At 56.5% G+C, this 23,099-nt stretch overlaps 1 protein-coding gene across 38 annotated transcripts in view; it reads right to left on the bottom strand.

Annotated features, from left to right (window-relative positions):
* MCF2L (MCF.2 cell line derived transforming sequence like) overlaps positions 1 to 23,099 on the bottom strand; it is a 214,763-nt gene that overhangs the window by 14,894 nt on the left and 176,770 nt on the right. For 37 of the 38 annotated variants that reach the window (XR_008538918.2, XM_054665592.2, XM_024348381.3 and 34 more), the window contains 13 exons: positions 21,675 to 21,794; positions 17,792 to 17,908; positions 17,027 to 17,176; positions 15,942 to 16,066; positions 13,921 to 14,035; positions 9,520 to 9,639; positions 8,895 to 9,086; positions 7,926 to 8,117; positions 6,871 to 7,030; positions 5,539 to 5,612; positions 5,236 to 5,309; positions 2,367 to 2,433; positions 1,104 to 1,219 (listed from right to left, as the gene is read on the bottom strand). Coding sequence is in view for 37 of the 38 variants with exons in the window: in XM_054665592.2 (XP_054521567.2) it covers positions 1,104 to 1,219; positions 2,367 to 2,433; positions 5,236 to 5,309; positions 5,539 to 5,612; positions 6,871 to 7,030; positions 7,926 to 8,117; positions 8,895 to 9,086; positions 9,520 to 9,639; positions 13,921 to 14,035; positions 15,942 to 16,066; positions 17,027 to 17,176; positions 17,792 to 17,908; positions 21,675 to 21,794 (1,622 nt within the window). In the remaining variant the exon portion in view is untranslated. The remainder of the gene's footprint in view (positions 1 to 1,103; positions 1,220 to 2,366; positions 2,434 to 5,235; positions 5,310 to 5,538; positions 5,613 to 6,870; positions 7,031 to 7,925; positions 8,118 to 8,894; positions 9,087 to 9,519; positions 9,640 to 13,920; positions 14,036 to 15,941; positions 16,067 to 17,026; positions 17,177 to 17,791; positions 17,909 to 21,674; positions 21,795 to 23,099) is intronic. The other variant, XM_054665594.2, reaches the window with a different exon arrangement.

Here is a 23,099-nt window from a genome sequence, read left to right as displayed (position 1 = left end):
TGGGTTCTCTGCAGACACACCCTGAGCCCTGGCCCTAGGCAGCGCCGCCCCCAGGCTCCTGGGCTGTTTTCTGTTGCATCTGTCCCCTGGAGGAAGTCCGGCTGGAGGGGAAAACCGTCTGGGGGATGGATTTGGGGCATGAGCACAACAGCTGAAAGCTGTGGGGACCCCTGCGTGCAGGACTGGCTGAGACCCTGGGGGCCATGAGGACAGATACTAAGGGACACTAAGGTTCTGCCCAAGCTCCGTGGACGTGGAAGGCTCCTTGGTGGTCAACTGCAGACCTGCTGCCTCCTTGTAAGTGGCAGGTGAGGTGATGAGGGGGCAAGAAATAGGTATCAGAACAACGTCCCAAGCACTGGCGATTCCCATGGCCAGTGGGGCACGCTGGTCCCCAAGCACATGGCCGCACGGGAGCCACTCACATGGGTTCCTTCCAGGACATGCAGCGGGGGCTGTCCACTGCAGCCTCCCTGGCATTCTGCACTGCGTGTGCACCCTACACCTTCCCATGAGCTCCCCAAAACTGTGTTAAAGCAGCCAAACAGCTCAGAGGAGTGGAGGACAAGAGGCCAGACAGGCCACCTGCACTGGAGAGGCCACGGGTCGCTTGGGGGACAAGCAGCCCCCGTGATGGGTAAGGAACGCCTAGTTTGCCGTCCTTTTCAAGAGCTTGGGAACAAAAGAGGCCTTGCTATGTGGTATGGCCTTCGGTGACCCCCTAAAGGGCCGAATACACACCTGGGAGGGGGTTCCGGCTTCCACCTGCCCAGCAGGATGAGGAGGGGATGAGGGGCAGGCGGGTCCCATTTCCTGCACCACAAAACAGGGTGCACTCGGGCTCAGAGCCCTCTCCTTACGGCTGGCGGCTCACTTACAACTCGGCTGCCTAGACACAGGCCACCAGGTACGGTGCCACGTGGGCGCTCAGAGATGGCCCCATGTACCCACACTCATGCCTGTGCCTCTGTGAGTCCACCCCTTGGGCGCCCCTCCCTAGCCAGGCATGGCCTGGCCTCCACCCCCATTCCAGCCCCCTGAAGCCAGCACCATTAGCTGCAAGAGATCACGGGTGCGTGCCTGTGTCGGGGGGAAGGGCCCACCTGTTGTGGAAGTGATAGATTTCCTCCATGTTTCCAAACAAAACATCCTTCTTGTTGTGAAGGCCTGTTGACAGGAGGTGAGCCATCAGCGGGTTATCCATCTCCGCGGCGTAGCCCTGCAGGGAGAGCGCAGAGGTCGGCGGGGGTCCTGGGCCTGATGCTGTGGGGGGGCAGGTGGGCCAGGGATGCCGGCTCATCTGTGGGCCAGGCCAGCCCTTCATCTTTATTCTCGGGTGATTTCTAAGTTACCGGGACAGGCATCCATCAAAGCAAAAGCATTATGAACAGCACCAATTTGGGGGAATGGGGTGGAGGTTCTACCCTTCTCCCTTTTAACCTTTTATGATTCAGGTGTAACTGAAACAGAGGGCACAAATCTTATGTCTACACTCGGGTGACCTGCTCACACTCAGTAAATCAGACACCCGACTACACTCAGGTGACCACCACCTGTGCACACTCGGTGACTCAGACACCCGTCTACATTTGGGTGACCACCACCTGTGCACACTCGCTGTCTACACTCAGGTGGTCACCACCTGTGCACACTCGCTGTCTACACTCAGGTGATCACATGTGCACACTCGCTGTCTACACTCAGGTGACCACATGTGCACACTCAGTGAATCAGACACCTGCCAACACTCAGTTGACCACCACCTGTGCACACTCGGTGAATCAGACACCCGTCTACACTTGGGTGACCACCACCTCTGAACACTCGGTGATTCGGACACCCGTCTACACTCAAGTGACCACCACCTGTGCACACTCGCTGTCTACACTCAGGTGATCACTACCTGTGCACACTGGGTGAATGAGACGCCTGTCTACACTCAGGTGACCACCACTCACATCAAGCTCACCCAGGCAACAGCCCACTGCCAAGGTCACCTCTAATCTGCCTCCCACCTCCGACGAGTTTTGCTTGCCCTGGAGTGCCCTGTGCCGGGAATCGCACGCACCCTGTGGCCTGTGTTGGTGACGATGTGTGTGTGGTTTGTGCATCTGTTGTGTGTCAGCTCCTCTTTCTTATCACTACACTTGTCCCCTGTGTGGACTCCCCTGAGCTGCCTGGTCTGTGTCTTGTTGATAGGCCCCGAGGGGCTCCCCGTCTGGGGCCCGACCAGGCTGCTGTGGGCGCTCTCTCACATGCATTTGGTGGACAGCAGGCTGCTCCGAGCAGCAGTTGTCAGAGGAAGCCCCACCAGCTGGCCCAGGGGAGTCCGCGTGGCAGTCGGCCCTCCCCAAGTCCAGCCTCACCTCCAGGACGCACAGCAGCTCCTCCACGTAGGCCCGTTCTGTGTCCAGGAGCTCGCTCATCACGTGCCTGGTGGCAGGTCATGTGGAGAACAAAAAAGGTTAGCACTGGGAGAGCAGGAATGGTCTGCTCCACAGTCTCACAGGTGCCACCTAGAATGATGGCCTGCCCAGCAGGAGGGGACTGGCGGCGACCCAAAGCCCACGGGCTGGACGCTCCTCGGGGTTCCCCTCCCAGCTCGCGGCCTCAGACCCTGCAGATGGCGGCTGAAGCCTCCCTGGTTCCCAGACTGGCCGGCAGTGTCTTGCCCCTGGCCCGGCACACACCGCCTGGTAGGAGGGATTCCCAGACTCGCCTCCTGAGCTTTTGGGTCCCACCTGTGCAAAATGAGCTGAGTTCCTCACGCTCATGGGCAAGTCATCCTACTCCTAGGACCCATCCCTAGAATCCACCTGAGTCTCTTCTGCCAAGAAGACGCCCGCTTGCTGCCCGGCCTCCCTGAGCCTTCCTCGTGGTGGGTATCTGTGTGGCCCCTCGTGGCCAGGGCGGGGGTCTGGCATCGCCGGAGCTGCCCCCTGCCCATGCCCTCACACACAGCAGGTGGGCAGTGGTGGTCCGGGGAGTGACCCTGCACCCACCACACTGGATCCAGAAGGGGAGGGTGCACAAGCTGGCTGCGCAGGTCTTGCTGTGGGTGTGAGCACCTTTCAGCAGCCTACGGCCCTGCCTGCTTATGTGATGCACAGAAACTGGAGCCAGGGGGCTGGTCCTGGGTTGAGGTTGTTCAGCAAGTTTGTTCTAAGACAGCTGTCGGCCCGCAGAGGCCCCTGCCTCGGCACAGGGGAGAGGACTGGGGAGTAAGAGGGCTCTGGACTCCCTCTCACAACCCAGGAACTGCCAGCCGAGGGCCACTCCTTGTGCGTCTCAGGGCCGAGCACTTGCTGCTCCTCCCTGCGGACGCCCCTCTGCCTAGACCCTCCTCCGTGGACACTCCTCTGCCTGGACCCTCCTCCGTACAGACACTCCTCTGCCTGGACCCTCCTCCGTGGACACTCCTCTGCCTGGACCCTCCTCCGTACAGACACTCCTCTGCCTGGACCCTCCTCTGTACAGACACTCCTCTGCCTGGACCCTCCTCCATACGAACACTCCCCTGCCTGGACCCTCCTCTGTGTGGATGCCCCCCTGCCTGGACCCTCTTCCGTATGGACTATCCTCTGCCTGGCCTCTCCTCCATACGAACACTCCCCTGCCTGGACCCTCCTCCATACGAACACTCCTCTGCCTGGACCCTCCTCCGTGGACACTCCTCTGCCTGGACCCTCCTCCGTACAGACACTCCTCTGCCTGGACCCTCCTCCGTACAGACACTCCTCTGCCTGGACCCTCCTCCGTACAGACACTCCTCTGCCTGGACCCTCCTCCGTACAGACACTCCCCTGCCTGGACCCTCCTCTGTGTGGATGCCCCCCTGCCTGGACCCTCTTCCGTATGGACTATCCTCTGCCTGGACCCTCCTCCATTCAGACGTTCCTCTGCCTGGACTCTCCTTGGTATGGACACTCCTCTGCCTGGACTCTCCTCCGTGGACACTCCCCTGCCTGGACCCTCCTCTGTGCGGATGCCCCTCTGCCTGGACCCTCTTCCGTATGGACTATCCTCTGCCTGGACCCTCCTCCATTCAGACGTTCCTCTGCCTGGACTCTCCTCCGTATGGACACTCCTCTGCCTGGACCCTCCTCCGTGCGGATACCCTTCTACCTGGACCCTCTTCTGTGTGGACGCTCCCTTGCCTGGACGTTCCTCTGCCTGGACCCTCCTCCGTGCAGACGCCCCTCTGCTTGGACCCTCCTCCGTGTGGACAATCCTCTGCCTGGACGCTTCTTGGCAAGCCCCTCTTCCTTCCCATCCTGTTTCACCAGCTTCCATCAGAAGCCGGAAGTGACAGACTCAGCTTTCACACCAAGCTCAGTTTCCTGTAATTCCCAATTTTGCTCCGTCTCCCAACCCTGCAGGGTCACACTGGCGCTGCCTGCGGACACCTGCTTGTCAACACATCAGGAAGAGCCTTTTCTTCTTTCCTGATTTTGGAGTTTTGATGGTGAAAGGGGGAGACGTGGTTCCAAGCGTCTCTTGCAAACATATTCCGTGCAAATACTAAAAACGGAGACAGTGCAAAGTGTGAAGCCAGTGGCGGGTGCCTGGTCGGTGTGTGGCCTCCTCCTCTTCCTCGAGGGCCTCTGGGAGGGAGCCGCGTGTGCCTCATGGGTGTTTGGCTCCTTCCCAGTTTTGCTCTGGGGACCTGCATTCCCTGGCCCTGCACCAGTGAGGTCTTTCTTTCTTAAAGGTGAAGGAGGAAAGAGAACTGCTTTTGTTTGCACAACACTCCCTGAGTTTGAGGGTCCAGGAATCCCAGGGGAAAAGGAGGGCTGGAGACGATGCCGTCCCACACACCAGCTGCCTGGCACCACTGCCTGCCACACTGAGCCCTGAGCAGCTGGTGACTGCTGCTGCAGCTGGTGCTGGTTGGGGCCTTTGAGTGGTGTCTCCTGTGAATGGCAGTGGCGGGTGGAGGCTCTCGCTGGGGCGAAGATGCCCCTTCACTGTTGCGTTCAGCCATCGCCCTCTCTTCCCTCCTGAATCCCCTGAGTGGTGTGTGTGCGGTATGTGTGTGCTTCACGCGGTGGGGACCAGGACACACGCTCGAGCCACGGCAGGCCCTCTGGGTATCGGTTGGTGCAAAAGTAAGAACCACAATGACTTCTGCACCAGCCTTCTATCTGTGAGGCATCTGCTCGAGTGCCTGACGGCATCTGGTGGTTCAGGCTGCAGTCGGAGGGCCCCGTGAGGACAGAAGGGCAGCGCACCCACCTGCGCAGAATGGCCAGGCTTTCCTCCTCCTCCCCCGCTGAGCCGCGGCCCTGCCGGCTCTCACTCATCTCACTCTGGGGAGAAGAACAGCGTCAGGTCTGAAAGGCGGGACGGAACCTCAAGGGCCAACTCTCAAGGCCAGAGCCCACCAGTTCCCGTATGGGGACAGGGCTGAGTTCCCATGATGGGGAGCTGGCCAGGTAGCTGGGCAGTGCCCGGGAGGGGGGGCCACACAGAGAACCAGGCCCGGCGTGAACCGAGGAGGGGGGTGTGGATGGCGGGGTTGTCTTGGGCAAGCCTCACCTTGGCCCTCCGGTAGGGCCCTCTCCGGAGAGCACCGCCCTCGGAGCTGGAGTTCTCAGAGCCTCGCCGAATGCCTGTTGGGAAGAAGGGGAGCGGGGCATGAAGTCCCCTCTGACCCTCTGGAGAGGGGAAGTGCACCCAGCGGGAAAAGGCCCCGAGGAGAGGGTAGGACTCGGCCTCTGAGGCCACAGGGGGTGGCATGGGCAGGACTTGGCCTCTGAGGCCACAGGTGGTAGTGTGGGCAGGACTTGGCCTCTGGGGCCACAGGTGGTGGCGTGGGCAGGACTTGGCCTCTGAGGCCACAGGTGGTAGCGTGGGCAGGACTTGGCCTCTGGGGCCACAGGTGGTGGTGTGGGCAGGACTTGGCCTCTGAGGCCACAGGTGGTGGCGTGGGCAGGACTTGGCTTCTGAGGCCACAGGTGGTGGCGTGGGCAGGACTTGGCCTTTGAGGCCACAGGTGGTGGTGCGGGAAGGGGGAGGACGGTGGGGCCTCACTGCCCTGAGTCACCCCACGTTCCCACAGCCCACGGGGACACAGCGCCTGTGGGCTCCGACCTGGGAGAGCTCCCAACAGGCAGAAAATAAGGTCGCCTGGGACCCAGCACAGAAAGGCAAGAGCCTGGCCCCCGGGGCCCCTGAGATTGACAGCTGACTTTCGCCAAAGCTGGGGCAGCAGCTCGCCTGGTGGGTTCGTGTGTGAGAAACCAGCAAGGATGGGAAGAGGGTTCGTTTTGAGACACGGAGGTGGCGGGAAAGTCTCTGGGAAATGGCGCGGCGCCTGGCTCGGCATAGAGGGCGGGTTTGGGACCAGCAATGCGCGCCGGACTGAGGTGCGCGGACGTGGCTCTTCAGGGCTCCTGGAGCCCAGGTCTGGGCCGTGTGTGAGGAATGTTGTTTGGCAATAGCACCGGGAAAGGACGGACTGTGGAGAGGCTGGAGCTGGGAAAGCCGGAGGTGGTTCCTCTGTGGGAGCTCTGCGTTTCCAGTTTTGGGCCACGTGGGCTTCACTGAGACCACTGAACCCTGCCAGCCTCATGGAAAAGCAGCCACAACGATGCCTACAAGATGGGCGTGGCACAGGATGGGCGTGGCACAGGATGGGCGTGGCACAGGATGGGCGTGGCCGGGTCCTGACAAAACTCCATTTATAAACATGGGTGAGGGGTGGCGGGAACCGGCCCTCAGGCCCTGAACTGGGGCCCGGAGGTGGAAGGGGAGGAGGCGTGTGGAGACAGTTTTCGCAGGTGGCTGCCTCAGATGTACCAAGCTCTCAACGCCCGGGGCTCCCCCGAGGGTCCCACAGCACCCGGGGCACCGGGCGGCCACACAGACCTGGGGAGGGGCAGGGCGACTTTGCCAGTGCCTCGGGTCTGGGGGCCACCGGCTGCACGGGCCGCGTCTGCCTGGCCGCCAGCTTCTTCAGGCTGGCCTGCCTGCGGTGGAACACCTCCTCCATGCTTGCCTGCTTCTGGAAGACCTTTCGCACGTGCTCCTGAAACCGCATGCTCAGTAAGGTGCCTTGCACATGTTGGTGTCATCACTAAAAATACACAATCAGGCCCAGAACGTGCCGGGGCACGCCCAACCCCCGCTTTAAATGTTCTCCATGCGGGGTCTGTCAGCGCAGCGCAGCTGTGTCCAGCCCTGGCCACTACGGACGGAGAGGGGGATGCAGCCCCCACATGGGACGGGGCCCCGGCCTCGGGAAAGGGCAGCTCCATGCGAGGGAGGGGCCTGCAGCCTTCCCCAGGCATGTGGAGGGCTCAGGAGGAGCCTGGTCTCAAGGGCATCACCAGGTCCCAGGGCCAGGCCCTTCCTGAAGAACACACCCATGCCACAAAGTCTGCCAGCGGAGGCGGGATGGCCACCTCGCAGGGTTGGCGTGGAAATAATTTCTGTGTTGAAAGGAAAATTCAGCTTGACCTCGCAACTGTGTGTTTCTCTCATATGCCCATTATTTGGTAGTAATTCATTAAATGGCCAGGTGCGGTGGCTCACACCTGTCATTCCAGCACTTTGGGAGGTCGAGCTGGGTGGATCACCTGAGGTCAGGAGTTCGAGACCAGCCTGGCCAACATGGTGAAAACCCGTCTCTAATAAAAATACAAAAATTAGCCAGGCTTGGTGGTGGGTGCCTGTAATCCCAGCTACTCAGGAGGCTGAGGCAGGAGAATCACTTGAACCTGGGAGGCGGAGATTGCAGTGAGCCAAGATCGTGCCACTGCACTCCAGCCTGGGTGATAAGAGCGAGATTCCGTCTCAAAAAATAAATAAATAAATAAATAAATACAAATAATTCATTAAATGATTCTTTCAAACTTCCCACAGAGGAATGCCTCACTGCTCGGGACAGCAAGCTGCAAATGGAGAGCCCGAGTCAGCGTTACCATGAGATCTTGGTTGAGGATGGATTCGTATTCCTTGTAAATCGCGTTGAGCTCCTGGATCTTATTTTCCGCACCGGTCTCCAAAAACTTCTCGATTTCCTGGAGGGCAGCCTCCGCGCCGTCCTGGGACTGGCACTTGTCCACAGGTTGTGAGGCCAGCAGGTAAATCCCTTCATCACACCACTTCATGGACTGGAAACACAGAGCATTGCCGAGGGCAGGACGCCGTGAGAGGGTGAGCACGTCACCCTGTCCAGGCACACACTGCCAGGGTGTCCTCCCGACAGATCCCGGGCCACCGACTCCTCGTGCTCCCGCCACCCTGTCCAAAGCACCCCAAGGGGACACAGTGCTGGACAAGGCCAATCCCAAGGGGACACAGTGCTGGACAAGGCCAATCCCAAGGGGACACAGTGCTGGACAACACCAGTGAATTACCCAGGGCGGGGCCTGGAGAGGCAGGGTAAGTGCAGTAGGATCAACCAGGCCTTAAGCTTCTGGATCTTTTAAAGAAATCATTATTGGCTGGGCAGGATGGCTCATGCCTGTAATCCCAGCACTTTGAGAGGTGAAGGTGGGAGGATCACCTGAGCCCAGGAGTTCGAGACCAGCCTGGGCAACATAGTGAGACCCCATCTCTATCACACACACACAAAATACAAGAATTAGCTGGGTACGGTGGCATGCACCTACAGTCCCAGCTACTTGGGGGCTGAGGTGGGAGGATCCCTTGAGCCCAGGAACCAGAGGTTGCAGTGAGAAAAAAAAAAAAAAAAGAAATAAAACTGTGGCAAATGAATTCTAGAAAAAGACCCGCTAGGTCAACAAGACCAGAAACGAAGGGTACAAGGACATTTTCCAGCCAAAGAGCTGCCCTCCCCACGACAAGGGTCAGCTGGTGGTGGATGTGGGAGGAAGAGGCTGGTTCCGCAGCTGGGGGGGAGTGGGGTGGGGTCCGGCTCGGCCTACCGTCTCCAGGCGGCGGTGCAGCTCCAGGGACTTGCTGAGCAGCCCCCTCCTCCTTGTGATCTCCGCAGAGAACTGGTCACAGAGGTGCCGGAGCTCCTGGCACTTTGGGCGGATGGAGTCTACCGCGTAGTGTTTGTTCCCAATGAGCTGCTCGCCGTCCAGAGACAGGGCCCGGGCCCTCTCCACGGCCACCTGTGGACGGCCACCCAGAGGACCAGCTCAGGCCTCTTTCTGTTCGAGGCAGACAGTGCCTTGCTGTATGGGATGTGTGTCCCGGGGCACACGTGTGTCTTGATTTCTTTGTTTACTGCTGCGGATGCCTGAGATGCTGCCTAATCCCCGAAGCTGTTCTGTGGCAAGTGCTTCTGGGGGCTGTGGTGGTCCCAGCAAAGGCATTGACCGTCTGCAGGGACCTGACCCAGAGGAGGCCGGGCAGGGCCATGTGCTGTGGGTGGGGTGTGGGAGGGGAGGGGTACAGGCAGCAGCCCCCCCACCCCGTGGACATCCCCGGGGGGCTGTGGGGTCCGTTCTCCGTAGGCGGGAGGCCCATTCCTGCGCCTTCCTGAGCAGCACTTGATGATGCTGCCCACACTCTCCCGCCGCCCCCTCCGGGACCCCGCCTTACGCCTGATTTCTCCTCGAAACTGGCCAGGTCCCTCAGCAGGTGCTCCACATGCGCCAGGCTGTTGCCGATGTCTGTGAAGGTTGCTATCTTCTGGGACGCTGCGTCCAAGATGGCTTTGACCTGGAACAGAGGAGGGCCCATCTCAGGGGGGTGTCTCCCTCACCTGAACAGAGAGAACCCACTCCAGTGCTCCAGATCAGGGAAATGACAGAATTCAAAGTCGGGCCAAGTGGTCATCAATCAAGCAGGGACCACAGTCAGACAGGTGCAAAGTCGGCCCCGAGTGGTCACCAATCAAGCGGGGACCGTGGGGCCTCTGGGTCGACGCTACCCACCAGTGACCTCACTGGCAGAACAATTGTTTCTCTGTGGCTTGTGTGTGCCTCCGTTTATCAACCACACGCCTGAAAACAGCATGAGGAGAAGATGAGATCACGCAAGGACAAAGGCCCTGGGAGCCGAAAGCCAGCAGCAATATGGACACTGGAATTGTCAGCATTCCTACTGGATCCTAGGTGTGGAGAGTTATGTAACTCAGTCCCTTCTAGCTTGCTACTAACTTCTAATGTCTACGATTTCTGCTGTTGGCAGGAAGACAATGGGTGTCATAGAAATGATTTTTATTTTAATTTTTAATTTTTTTTTTTTGAGACGGAGTTTTGTTCTTGTTGCCCAGGCTGGAGTGCAATGGCGTGATCTTGGCTCACTGTAACCTCTGCCTCTCTGGTTCAAGTGATTTTCCTGCCTCAGCCTCCCAAGTAGCTGGGATTACAGGCACCAGCCATCATGCCCAGCTAATTTTTGCATTTTTAGTAGAGATGGGGTTTCACCATGTTGGCCAGGTTGGTCTTGAACTCCTGACCACAGGTGATCCACCCGTCTTGGCCTCCCACAGTGCTGGGATTACAGGCGTGAGCCACCATGCCTGGCCTGATTTTTAAAACATATAACCACTTATTCCTTTAAATACAAAAGCTTTTAATTTTTGTTATTGGAAATGATCCTGAGAATGGGTGTGTACGCAGACATCCCAGTGCCAAGGGGGTTGTAGTTCAGATGGCCTGGGGTTGAAGGCCAGGAAGGCAGGATTCTTGTCTATCCTTGAACACCCTGCATCTGGCACAGCTGATGAGTGAGACTTCTCTCCATGTTACGCACAGCCACTGAGTTATGGATAATGCACCACCTCTCAGAAACTAGCTCGGATATAGAAGAACTCAATACCATCAACCAACAGGATCTAACTGATATGTATAAAACTTCACCTAACAATAGCAGAATACACATTCTTTTCAAGTGAGGAACATATACCAAGAAAGACCATATTCTTGGGCTGTAAAACAAATCTCAACACATTTATAAGAACAGAAATCATACAGAGTATGTTCTCTGATCACAATGAATCAAACTTGAAATCAAGAATTGGAAAGACAACGGGAAAATCTCTGAACACTGGAAGCCAAACAACATACATTTAAAGAATGGATGGGTCAAAGAGGAAGTTCCAAGGGAAATTGGAAAAAAAAAAAAAGCTGGACTAAATGAAAAAGAAAATACAATACATCAAAATTTGTGGAACACAGCTAAATCAGTGATGAGAGGGAAATTTATAGTGTTCTTATTAAATATGTATGTTAGAAAAGAGGAACAGTCTCAAATAAAGAATGTAAGTTCCCACCAAAGCAATTTGTAGAAATAATAAAGGTAGGACCAGAAATCAATTAAACTGAGGACAGAAAACAACAGAGAAAACTAATGAAACAAAGAATGAGTTCTTTGGAAAGATGAGGAGTGATACATCTCAATCTAGATTGACAAAGAAAAAAGGAAAAGATGCAAATTACAAATATCAGAAATGAAACAGGGAATATCACTACAGACCCTGCAGACGTCAAAAAGATAAAAAAGAATACTATAAACAACCCTACACATTGCCTTGAAAAGCACACTACTATATCTCATTGTGAAACAGATAGTTTCAATAGTTGCGTAACTATTAAGGACACTGAATTCATAATTTTAAAAGTCTCCCAAAGAAATCTCTAGGCCCAGATAGTTTTATTGAGCATCTACAAGGATCCTACAACTAACATTACACCTGACAGTGAAAAACTAAACACTTTCCTCCTAAGGTTGGGGACAAGGCAGAGATGTCCAGTCTCGCCACACTTATCATATGGTGGAAGCTCTAGTTGGGGCAGTACGCAGTGGGGCAGGGTGTTGCGGGTGGGGGGGTAGAATAAAAGGCATATCTTCAAAAAGGAAGAAACCAAACTGTCCTTATTTGCACATGACATGATGGTCTATACGGAAAATTTCAAGGACTTCACAAAAAACCATCTCAAATACGTGTGCTCAGCAAGGTCGCAGGAGACAAGATAAATATACAAAAATCAATCGTGTTTCTATATGCAGCAATGAATACATAAATGCCAAAATTAAAAATATAATACTGTGATGACTTCTTAAAATGGAATATTAAAGGTAAGTCAAACAAAATACGTACTGAACTTGTGTGCTGAGAACTACTCGACGCTGATGAAAGAAATCAAATGTTGAGAATACCATGTTTGTTGACTAGAAGAGTCAACACAGTAAAGACATTGATTCTCCTTAAAATATAGGTTTAACACAACTCCTATGAAAACCCCAGGAAATTTGTTTTCATATACGTAGATAAGATAATTTTAAAATTGGCATGAAAAGGCAAAAGAACTAGAAGCTAACACAATTTTGAAAAAGAAAACAAAGAGGGAAGAATGAGTGTACTTGATTTCAAGACATTATATAGTTGCAGCAATTAAGACCTTGTGGTACAGACTGAGGAAGAGGTATGTACATAAACGTAATTGAATAGAGAGTCTCCAGAACAGACCCACACAAATGTGCCCAGAGCTTTGACAACGGTGGAGAAGAAATCCAGTGGAAGAAAGGGCCTTTTCAACAAACAGTGCTACAGCAATTGGACATCCAGAGGTAAAACAAATCATGATCTAATTCTCATACCTTATACAAAAATTAGCTCAAATTAGGTCATAGACTTCAATGTAAAACTATGAAATTTGAGGGGAAAAAGGCTTAGGGGAATATACTTGGAATCTAGGACCAAAAGTATAATCCTTAAAAGGAGAAATTGACAAACTGGAGTTCGTCACAATTAAATGCTTTGGCTACGTGAAAAACCCTGTTAAGAGGATGAAAAGACAAGTTACAGACCAGGAGAAAATATTCGCAAACCACATATGTGACAAAGAACTAGCATCTGCAGTATATAAGGAATTCTCAAAATGTAACAAAACCGTAAAACAAAAGCACAAAACCAAACAATCCAGTTAGAAAATGGGCAACAGAAATAAGACATTTTACCAAAGAGGATATGCGAATGGCAAATAAGCACGTGGAAAGGTGTTTAGCACCATCAACACTGGGGAAACACTACGGAAAACCACCGTGAGATGGCACACACATCAGGATGTGAGCATAATATGAAGAATCACTACCCCACCACGTGCTGGGGAAAGGGGAAGCAACTAGTCTCTCATACACTGAGAACCGTTTGGCATTTTCTTAAACGAAACATGCAACTACTATATAACCCTGCAATTACATTCTGGGCACTTAAGTCCAAGAAATGAAAACTTACATTTACACCAACATCAGTATATCAATGTTTGTAACAGCTTTATCTGTAATACTCAAATCCGGAAACAACCCAGATACCCTTCAACAGGTGAATGATTGAAAGAACTGTGGTCCATCCACACCGGGGAACACAATGAGTGAGCCACCGGCACCTGGGGGTCTGCAGAGAGCTGTGCTGAGCAAACAAACCAATCCCGAGAGTGACATTCTGTGGGATTCATTAATGTCACATTCTTGAAATGGCAAAAGTACAGCCACGGAAACAGATGAGTGGTTGCCGGGGGCTGAGGAGGGGTGGACTGGGAGGAACATGGGTGAGTCCACGAAGGGCTGCAGGAGGGAGACGTCTGGGTCTGGCTGCACTGGCCGTGTCGCTGTGCACCTCATGACTGTGACGCCGTCCTACAGTCTGGCACACAGCAGGCACATCCTACATGCATGTTGAATAAAAGGGCATGCAAATGACTATGAAGGGAGAGCAAAGGCTTCCTGCTACTTTACGAATAATGCAGTGTAAGTGCATCCCAGTGAGCTGATTTTCAATCACCTTTCTATACAATGATGCAGTCATCAATCGTGCATTTCAAGGCTCAGCCTGACTTAATCTCACAGGCTCCACCTGGCAAGCGGAGACTTTTCTGCATTAAGCCCAAGTCAACTGGGTGGCACGGCTCAGCTCCCGGCACTGGGACCGGGGCACAGGCACAGGAGGCCCCGTGGGCATCAGGGCGGCTGCCGGCTCCACCCAGGGCCACTCACCTCCCGGAAGCCCTGCTCAAAGTGCCGGAGCTGCAGACACTGCTCCAGTTTCTGCTGATGCTTTGCCCAGAACTCATCAAAGGCAGCCTCAGTTTCGTTCAGCTGGGCCAGGAGCCTGGGAAAGAGGAGGAGTTGACCGTCTGTGTGGCCCACGGCGCCCCATGCAACGTGGAGCGCGGTGGGTGTTCAAGCGACCCCAAGGCTCATCTCCACCCCGGGCCTTCCTGAGATGCTGGCCTCCGCTCACTCCCTGCACTTAAACCTGGGATCCACGGGCACGGGCACTCAGGGCTGTCAGCATGGGAGGGAGGCCCTGGAGAAAGCATCAGGGGCTGTGTCCTTTCCTTCCTGCTTCTCTCCCTCTAGGTCACTGCGACTAGGCTGAGCCTCCGAGTTTGTTCATTTTTATTTTTTAAAAGTTTAAACACTTTTTTTAAAATTTATTTTTTGAGATAGGGTCTGGTTCCATCACCTGGGCTGGGTGCAGTGGTGCAGTCTCGGCTCACTGCAACCTCTGCCTCCGAGTAGCTGGGACTCCAGCTGTGCACCACCCAGGTGCAATCTCGGCTCACTGCGACCTCTGCCTCCGCGTAGCTGGGACTCCAGCTGTGCACCACCCAGGTGCAATCTCGGCTCACTGCGACCTCTGCCTCCGCGTAGCTGGGACTCCAGCTGTGCACCACCCAGGTGCAATCTCGGCTCACTGCGACCTCTGCCTCCGAGTAGCTGGGACTCCAGCTGTGCACCACCCAGGTGCAATCTCGGCTCACTGCGACCTCTGCCTCCGAGTAGCTGGGACTCCAGCTGTGCACCACCCAGGTGCAATCTCGGCTCACTGCGACCTCTGCCTCCGAGTAGCTGGGACTCCAGCTGTGCACCACCCAGGTGCAATCTCGGCTCACTGAGACCTCTGCCTCCGAGTAGCTGGGACTCCAGCTGTGCACCACCCAGGTGCAATCTCGGCTCACTGCGACCTCTGCCTCCGAGTAGCTGGGACTCCAGCTGTGCACCACCCAGTCAGCCCCACGCCCACCCTGCCAGGTGTGTGCACGGATCAGCATCACTTTACAGATGAGGAAACTGAGTCTTTGGGAAGCTGACAAGGTGCCCGACACAGGCCAGGGCAGGGCCCACCCTCATGGGCTGTGCTGCAGCCTCTGCCTCATGGGTCACGGCACCCCATCTACGAGGAGCCCCTCAAGGATGCGCCGTCGAGTCCCCGGGGCCTCTGGCGTGTCCCTGGCAGAGAAGGCAGCTCAGGGTGTGGGCCACGCTGCGTGGGAGTCAAAGGCAGCTGAGAGTCAAAAGGACCAGCTTGGTCCAGGCCTGGGTGCACCCTGCACGGCCCTGCCGGACAAGCCGCTGTCCAGCTGTGCGGGCCCTGCTCCTCAGCTGGGAGGTGGGGCTGATAGCACCCACCAGCGAGATGGGACAGGGGAGGCTTGGGGAGTCTTGGGGAGTCTGGGACGGGGGAGGCTCGGGGAGTTCTGGGGGGGTGAGGGGGAGGCTCGGGGAGTTCTGGACATCCTAGAGCACCATGCCAACCACACGAGTGCCCTACCCTGTGCTGCTATAAAGCTGGAAGCCCAAGGGAGAAATATGAGAATCACACCTTTCACAATGAAAGTAAGAAACACTAGCTGCAGCAAGGAGAACCCCAGGCTTTCTCCCTGTCCGTGGAAGCCCCGCTTGGAATGCAGAAGCCCCAGGTCTAAGGCACTCCATCGCCTCTGCTTCCCCTAACGCCTCCTTCATGCCGGCAAAAGGGCGTTTGCTCTAGGAAATTGTCCCCAAAACAGTGGCTTTCTGTGGGGTTCGAGAGAAAAGCATTTCAGCAGGAGGAGCCAGGCCCACACAGAGGCTCGGAGGCCGGCTGCTGTGCTGGCCCTGGCCAGGAGTGGGGTTGCCTGCCACGCTGCTTGCTATTTCCGTGGCCTCTTTCTTTTGCAGAAGCTGTGTGCCTGAGAGGATCCTGCCCTGGACTGGGACAGGATGAGGGCAGGAAGGCAGCCGGGCCTCACCTCTGCACGGTGGCCTGGTTGTCAAGCTGGTCCTGGTTCACACTGGGCTCTGAGCCCTCAGCCTGCAGCTCCCTGAGGCTCTCCAGGACACTGTGCCCCTCTTTCAGTGCCAGCCTCAAATCCTCCTGTGGAGAGAATGCAGCCTCACGTCCCGGCCCCGTCCAGGTACACAGCGCAGGCCGGTGGTGAGGCCTCGTGGGGCCTTGCTCTTGAGGGAGCAGGGACTGAGGAAGGGGTCAATCCCCAACCCCCGAGTCTTCCCAGTCTCTTCTGTGGGGTCGTGCGGGCAGGCGGGGTGATGTGGGGGCCTCCCTCACTCCTGTGTGCCCCGGGGCAGAGCTGCCATTACAGGTCACTCAGGGCAACGGGTTAAAGTGAAAGAGTCACTGGAGACCAGGCTTTCTCATGGTGCCTGCTCCTGGTCCTCAGTGTCCTCACGGTGGAGCGGCCCAGTGAGCACAGAGGCACAGTCCTCGGGGACACACCAGCAGGTCATGGCCCTGGGCTACCATTGCTGCAAAGCCAGCAGCGTGCCGGTGGGCCAGGGGCAGCACAGAGCAGGGAGCACGTGCTCATCAGAATAGGTTTGTTCCAGCAAGCGCTGTGGACACGTGAGCACTGGGAGTGTTCTGCAAACAGGAATTCCAACCGCCACTTCATCGCCTGCTCGGCATGAGAAACCGGCACAGACATCCTGTCTCGGTCACACTCAGAAGCAAGAGATGTCTATTCGGGAGCTCCCCGCACAGACAGCCAAAAGCGCTCCTGAGGGGAGCCACCCCTGGTCCCACTCCTGAAGCCACGGCCGCCCAGGGCCAATGGTTGACCCAACGCCAGAATGGCAGGCGCAGCCAGCAATCTACAGGGTTCATTTACACTCCTTTTATTCCGTTCTCGTCGGAGAGGTTGCCGAGCTAATTGCCATCAAAAGGCATCTCAAGCCTGCTGACTTCTTGGTCTTACGTGCTGCTGACACAAACTCCCGCTGGGACGAAAGACCCCCCGCAGCTTCCGACCGGAGCCCCGCGCAGCTTCCGACTGACCAGAGCCCCCCACAGCTTCCAGCCGGAGCACCCCCCATGTACCTTCGCCTTGTCCTTCTTCTCTGTGTGCGCACACAGCACTGAGCTTGTCGACTGGACGTCGTTGGGCAGCTCTGTTTCGGCCAGCTCGGTCCCGAAGGACTGCAGCATCTGAGCCGTCTGCTTCACCATGAGGGCGAAACTTTCGATGGCCTTGGGGACAGAGAAAACACAATTGCATGGCTTGTGCACTGCACCCACCTCCTGCTGCCCTGAAAGCAGACACCGGCGGAAACCGTTCCCACACAGACCCATCAGGCGACACCGGCTGACGCGAGGACGGTGAACGCCCTCCCATAGCGTCCTGCCCTCCTTGACCTCTTCAGAAACATACCAGGCACACTCTACACGCGTGCCCGTCACCTAGAGTCGCCTGTGCCTGCGCTGCCTCTCCCTGTTGAGACCCGTCACCTAGAGTCGCCTGTGCCTGCGCTGCCTCTCCCTGTTGAGACCCGTCACCTAGAGTCGCCTGTGCCTGCGCTGCCTCTCCCTGTTGAGAGCACTGAGTGTTGCAAACCACAACGCAAGGGTTTTTTTTTTTTTTTTTTTTGGTCTCCAAGCCCAGAGAAAGCCACTCCCAAACTTATGACTCACGTTACTTCTTTACAATGACTAAGGTCCACTGAGACCATCTCCTCATTCTTGGGAAAGAAAACGACTGTTAATGTGAACATGTTTTTGGAAAGGGCCGTGTTGTAATGCAAGAGCAATTCTGTGGAAGTACTCGAGCTGGTATCAGCCAGCCCCGCTGGACCCGACGCGGCTCACCGTGCGCTGGCACAGCCACCGGGAGTGGCAGTAGTCCAGGGTCCCACCCAGGTCCTCGGTCAGCTGCGACTTATCGATGTAACCGTGTAAGTCTGGTACGGAGCTCAGCATTATGACCTGGAGGAGAAAGGGAATGCGTGGTAGTGTTTGGGATTATTGTTGGCTCCCAAAAGAGCTGCCCCATCAGCAGAACACCCAGCAGCACAGAGAGGACCATGTCTGCCTGGATGCTGCGGGCGGCTGTGCGGGTGGGGGCACCTGGACGCTGCGGGTGGCTGTGCGGGTGGGGGCACCTGGACGCTGCGGGTGGCTGTGCGGGTGGGGGCACCTGGACGCTGCGGGTGGCTGTGCGGGTGGGGGCACCTGGACGCTGTGGGTGGCTGTGCGGATGGGATGCAGCTCAGCGCCCCGCCGACACCTCCTCTCTTGGTGGCTTGTGTGTGTTATGGCCCTTATGATGGAGAGAACTCTGTGCGCCCTCCTTCCCTGCTATTTGGCAGGCACTGCACACTAGCCATAGGCTTTGTGACCACAGACGTGTCACGGGGAGCAAGACCGACCTCACGGGTCATCCATGCCACAGGCTCCCCTGCACAACGGCTCCACAGCAAGCCGTCAAAATGGGTTTCACAGAAATCACCGGCATCTTCAAACTCACAGCCCCACTTAGATAATTCTTGAAATTAGAGTGGATGATGTGAAGGATGCAGTTCTTGACACGTGTGTGTCCGTGTTTCAGTGCCATGTGCTGAACTCAGCCGTAGAAAGGAGACATGAGGGAGAACAGTGGCCCCGGCACCTCTGCTGCTGTGACTATCTGGCAAAATCACCCCCAGTGGAGTCCCCACTCTAGACTGATACGGTATTTAATAAAACATGATGTGGTGTCAAATAACCCCTGAGCTAAACCTCAGGAGACCCATTTTGTGGTCCTGTCTGACAGCTTGCAAAGCCAAGCCTAGATTTTATCCAAACCCTGGACACCGTGGGCGGCTGTGCGGACAGGGGCGCCTGGACGCCGGGGGCGGCTGTGCGGACAGGGGCGCCTGGACGCCGGGGGCGGCTGTGCGGACAGGGGCGCCTGGACGCCGGGGGCGGCTGTGCGGACAGGGGCGCCTGGACGCCGGGGGCGGCTGTGCGGACAGGGGCGCCTGGACGCGGGGGGCGGCTGTGCGGACAGGGGCGCCTGGACGCCGGGGGCGGCTGTGCGGACAGGGGCGCCTGGACGCCGGGGGCGGCAGTGCAGGCAGGGGTGTCTGGACACTGTAGGCAGCTGAGCGGATGGGGGCGCCTGGACATTGTGGGTGGCTGTGCGGACAGGGGCGCCTGGCTTCGGACCTGTGTGGACCCGGATGTGGGTCCCACTCGCCCGCAGGCCAGCCGCCCACTCTGTGTCTCAGCTGCCTCCTTCGTAAGTGGGCACGTTGTGCCTGAGCTCATCATGCCACGGTGAGCAGCAAATGGTGCTGTTGGAGGTGCACAAAACTCAACACGAGTGCGGCCTGTGATGGCCAAGGACACGCAACAGGCATTTACACCTCCTCCAGCAACATCATCAAACAGTGCTCTGATGGGAAAGATGATCATTTTTGTCCCTGTTCCTGCCGAAAATACCCCGCGGTCATTGTAGACACCAGTTGAAATCAACACACCACCACTGAGGCCGGACGGGGAGAGTGGCTGGCAGTTCCCACATGGTTATGGTTATGTGGAAAACCTGTGGTTGCGACGGCCACATAAGCTCCTCTACACACGCCTTGTCTTCATTTTTCTGCATTTCTCTTGCCCTTTTTGAGGTCACTCCATCCATGGGTTTGGATAGTCAGTCACGGCAGCAGAGGTGCCAGGGCCACTGTTCTCCCTCATGTCTCCTTTCTACGGCTGAGTTCAGCACATGGCACTGAAACACGGACACACACGTGTCAAGAACTGCATCCTTCACATCATCCACTCTAATTTCAAGAATTATCTAAGTGGGGCTGTGAGTTTGAAGATGCCGGTGATTTCTGTGAAACCCATTTTGACGGCTTGCTGTGGAGCCGTTGTGCAGGGGAGCCTGTGGCATGGATGACCCGTGAGGTCGGTCTTGCTCCCCGTGACACGTCTGTGGTCACAAAGCCTATGGCTAGTGTGCAGTGCCTGCCAAATAGCAGGGAAGGAGGGCGCACAGAGTTATCTCCATCATAAGGGCCATAACACACACAAGCCACCAAGACAGTAGCTGTCTGCGGGGCGCTGAGCTGCACAAGCCACCACGAGAGGTGCTGTCTGCAGGGTGCTGAGCTGCACACGCCACCACGAGAGGAGCTGTCAGAGGAGCTCTGAGCTGCACACGCAATGCCTAGCTCATCCTGGTGTCAGGACATGAGCCTCTCACTGCCCACGAGTCCCTGCTCTGCACGGTTTTGTCGCTGGTCGTCTCTAAGGAATGGACTGTTCAGACACTAAGGCTTCTCCAAGGCTACAAAAAACGGTACATGCACAGAGTTTCCCAATGGCTTGGAAGCTGGTGGTTCTGGGGCCACCAAAGCACGATGGCACAGAGCCCCATGGGTGCCATGCAGAACACCCTGCACCTGCAGTTACTGCTCCAGGCCAGGCACCAGGGTCACGGGTGACACCTGGAGTGGACTGCGTGGGGGTGGGCAGAGTGGATGGGGCCTTGTGACCCCCAGGGCTGTCTTGGGTAGGGGGAGAAGAGGGGGAAGGGGAGGAGGAGGGGGAGGGGGAAAAGAGGGGAGGGGAGGAGGAGGGAGGGGGAGGGGAGAGAAAAGAGGGGAAGGGGGAGAGGGAGGGGAGGGGAAGGGGGAGAGGGAAGGGAGGGGAAGGGGGAGAGGGAAGGGAGGGGAAGGGGAAGAGGGAGGGGAGGGGAAGGGGGAGGGGAGGGGAGGGGAAGGGGGAGGGGAGGGGAAGGGGGCAGTACATGGGGAAAGGCCCCAGGTCGTTTTCTTCCCTGTCAGAGAAGGGCTCTTGCACGTTTGGCATTGAGGCTGTAGCGCAACGAGGGTGGGGAGGGAGGGCTGGTGCCACCTGATTCCCAGCGCACAGGGAGTAGCTTCACAGTGAGCGACCTGCACCCCAGATTGCCTGGTTTCCAGCAGCATCTGGCTGGTGCCATGGGGGGCTCTGCGGTGCCTGGTGCTGGCCCATATGTCTCTGTTCTCTTTGTGGCAGAGAAGATGTGAGCTCGCCGAGGCAGCTGACCAGGGCTCTCCGGGGGAGCTACACAGCTCGGGCTGGTGACCGGGCTCCACAGGCTCTAAGGGACTTTGTGAAGCCTTTGTTCTTTAAAGGACAGCAGATCAGGACTGAAGGTGCTTTCTCAGTGGGCAGTGTTGGGAGATGCTGCCCTGTGCCGGGATAGTGTGGTGGCGATGGGGCAGGGGTCACCCTGTTGGCTGCTCCAGGACAGGTCCGGCCCATCCCTGTCAGCAGTGGGTGCTCCCTCCCAGGTCCAGAGATGCTTACAGCCCCCTCCCCAGCCCTTCTCTCATCCCTGGGGTGCAGGCAGGGCCTGGGCTGAGTTCCTCGCAGGTGGGCCAGGGGGACTCTCAGCCCTTAGGGTCTCAAGTTCTGTAGTTTTCCTGGGGGTATGAATGTCGCGTGACCCGCGTCCTGATGGGACGCCCACACGGTGGCCTGTCTGAGGTTGATGCTCTGTTCACCTCTGGCGGGGTGGGGGCTGGGGGCGGGGGTGGGGGAAGAAAGGATTGTGCTGCTTCTGACAGCATTGAGGAGGTGCAACTTCCCACCAGGTCCTGCGGGGTTTTGTTGACTGTGTGGCCCTGAAGTCAGCTCCTCGAGGATTTCGATGATCACAGATGGGCCAGGACAGCAATGAGTTCCGTTCTGCTACCGCAGGATGGAGGCGGGGCGCACTTACCGGCACCTTCATCTTAAAGTCATCTCTATTGAATTTGAAAGCGATGTCGGAGAGAGTCCTTTGGAAAAAACCCGTCGGGCGAAGCACGAGGACGAGCTGCAGGTTTGCCGGGAAAGATGCCTGTGAGAGAGGGAGAGAGACAAGAGCCTGCAGCGTGCTCTGCAGACAGCAGCCCCCGTAGTGCGGTGCCTGCACGCTGGGCTGACCGGGGGCACGCAGCTCGCGGCCAGGCATCCTCAACGCAGCAGGTTTATGCTGGGATAAACATGGTAGAGATGCTGGCCTCTGTGAAAGGCATCACTCTTTCCTAAAAGAAAAGAGGAAAAGCCTCATGTCTTGGCAGAACGTTATGCTGCTTACAAATGTAAAAGTCCAAAGCTTACGACAGTTGTTAGGGGCTGAGCTGTGTCCCCCCAAATTATGATGTCGAAGCCTAACTAACTCCCAGTGCCTCCGAACATGACCTTGGCTGGTGACCGGGTCTTTACAGAGGTAACCAAGCTAAAGTGAGGTCATTAGGGCAGGCCCTGATCCCAGCACCGCGTGGAGAGCTCCCAGAGAATTTGCTGGTGGAGGCCAGGGCGGTGCTTCCACACCCAGGGAGACCCAGGAGGCAGCCAGGCCAGAAGCTGGGGAGAGGCCTCGAGCAGAGAGACGGGGAGAGGCCTCGAGCAGAGAGACACTCCCCATAGCCTTGGAAGGAGCCCCCTCCGGCCACACCTGAGTTCAGACTCCGCCTCCAGGGCTGGGAGGGAACAGCTTCTGTGCGTCCAGTGGCCAGTCTGTAGTTACTTTGTTACCATGGCCCCAGGAAACCAAGACACTTGTCAAATTTTATAAAAGCAACATAGACACATGTGTGTGTTACCTACAAAAATAAAAATAATCTTGTGCCCTGGTGTGCACACACGGCCTTGGACACAGTTACATGAATTTATTTGGAAACTGGCTCTGCCTCTTACAAGGCGTGGGAACTTGGGTAGGTCACTCCCCTTCTCTGTGTCTCAGCTTCTCCATTGGGAAAGTGGGGAGACCGGCAGTGCCTACTCATGACACCCTTTCGAAGATGAAATGGACCACGGCGTGCGTGGCGTTCAGTGGACGCCTGCACCAAGGAAGCGCTCAAAAGCCGCGATGACAGACGTGCAGTGACGGCTGCTCTCGACGCCAAGTTATGTCCAGATGCTGAAATCCAGGGAGACCCCATCACCAAAAAAGAAACTGAAGCAACTGAGTTTGATTTCTGGATAACTAAGTTAAATGCATCTAAAATATGACATATAGAAAAGAATGGCATTGCCCTAAAGCCCGAAAGGAATATAGCAGCAAGGACTAGAGGAGGAGTGACCAACTCACCAGGATGTCCTGCCTGGGCACTGCCCCAGCCACACTCCAATGTTCAGGCTGGCCTAGCGAGGACCATAA

Source organism: Pan troglodytes, chromosome 14 (assembly GCF_028858775.2).
Source record: "Pan troglodytes isolate AG18354 chromosome 14, NHGRI_mPanTro3-v2.0_pri, whole genome shotgun sequence".
Classification (NCBI taxonomy): domain Eukaryota; kingdom Metazoa; phylum Chordata; class Mammalia; order Primates; family Hominidae; genus Pan; species Pan troglodytes.
Note: the sequence above shows the minus strand (reverse complement) of the source record. Positions and strands in the feature narration are given on the sequence as shown.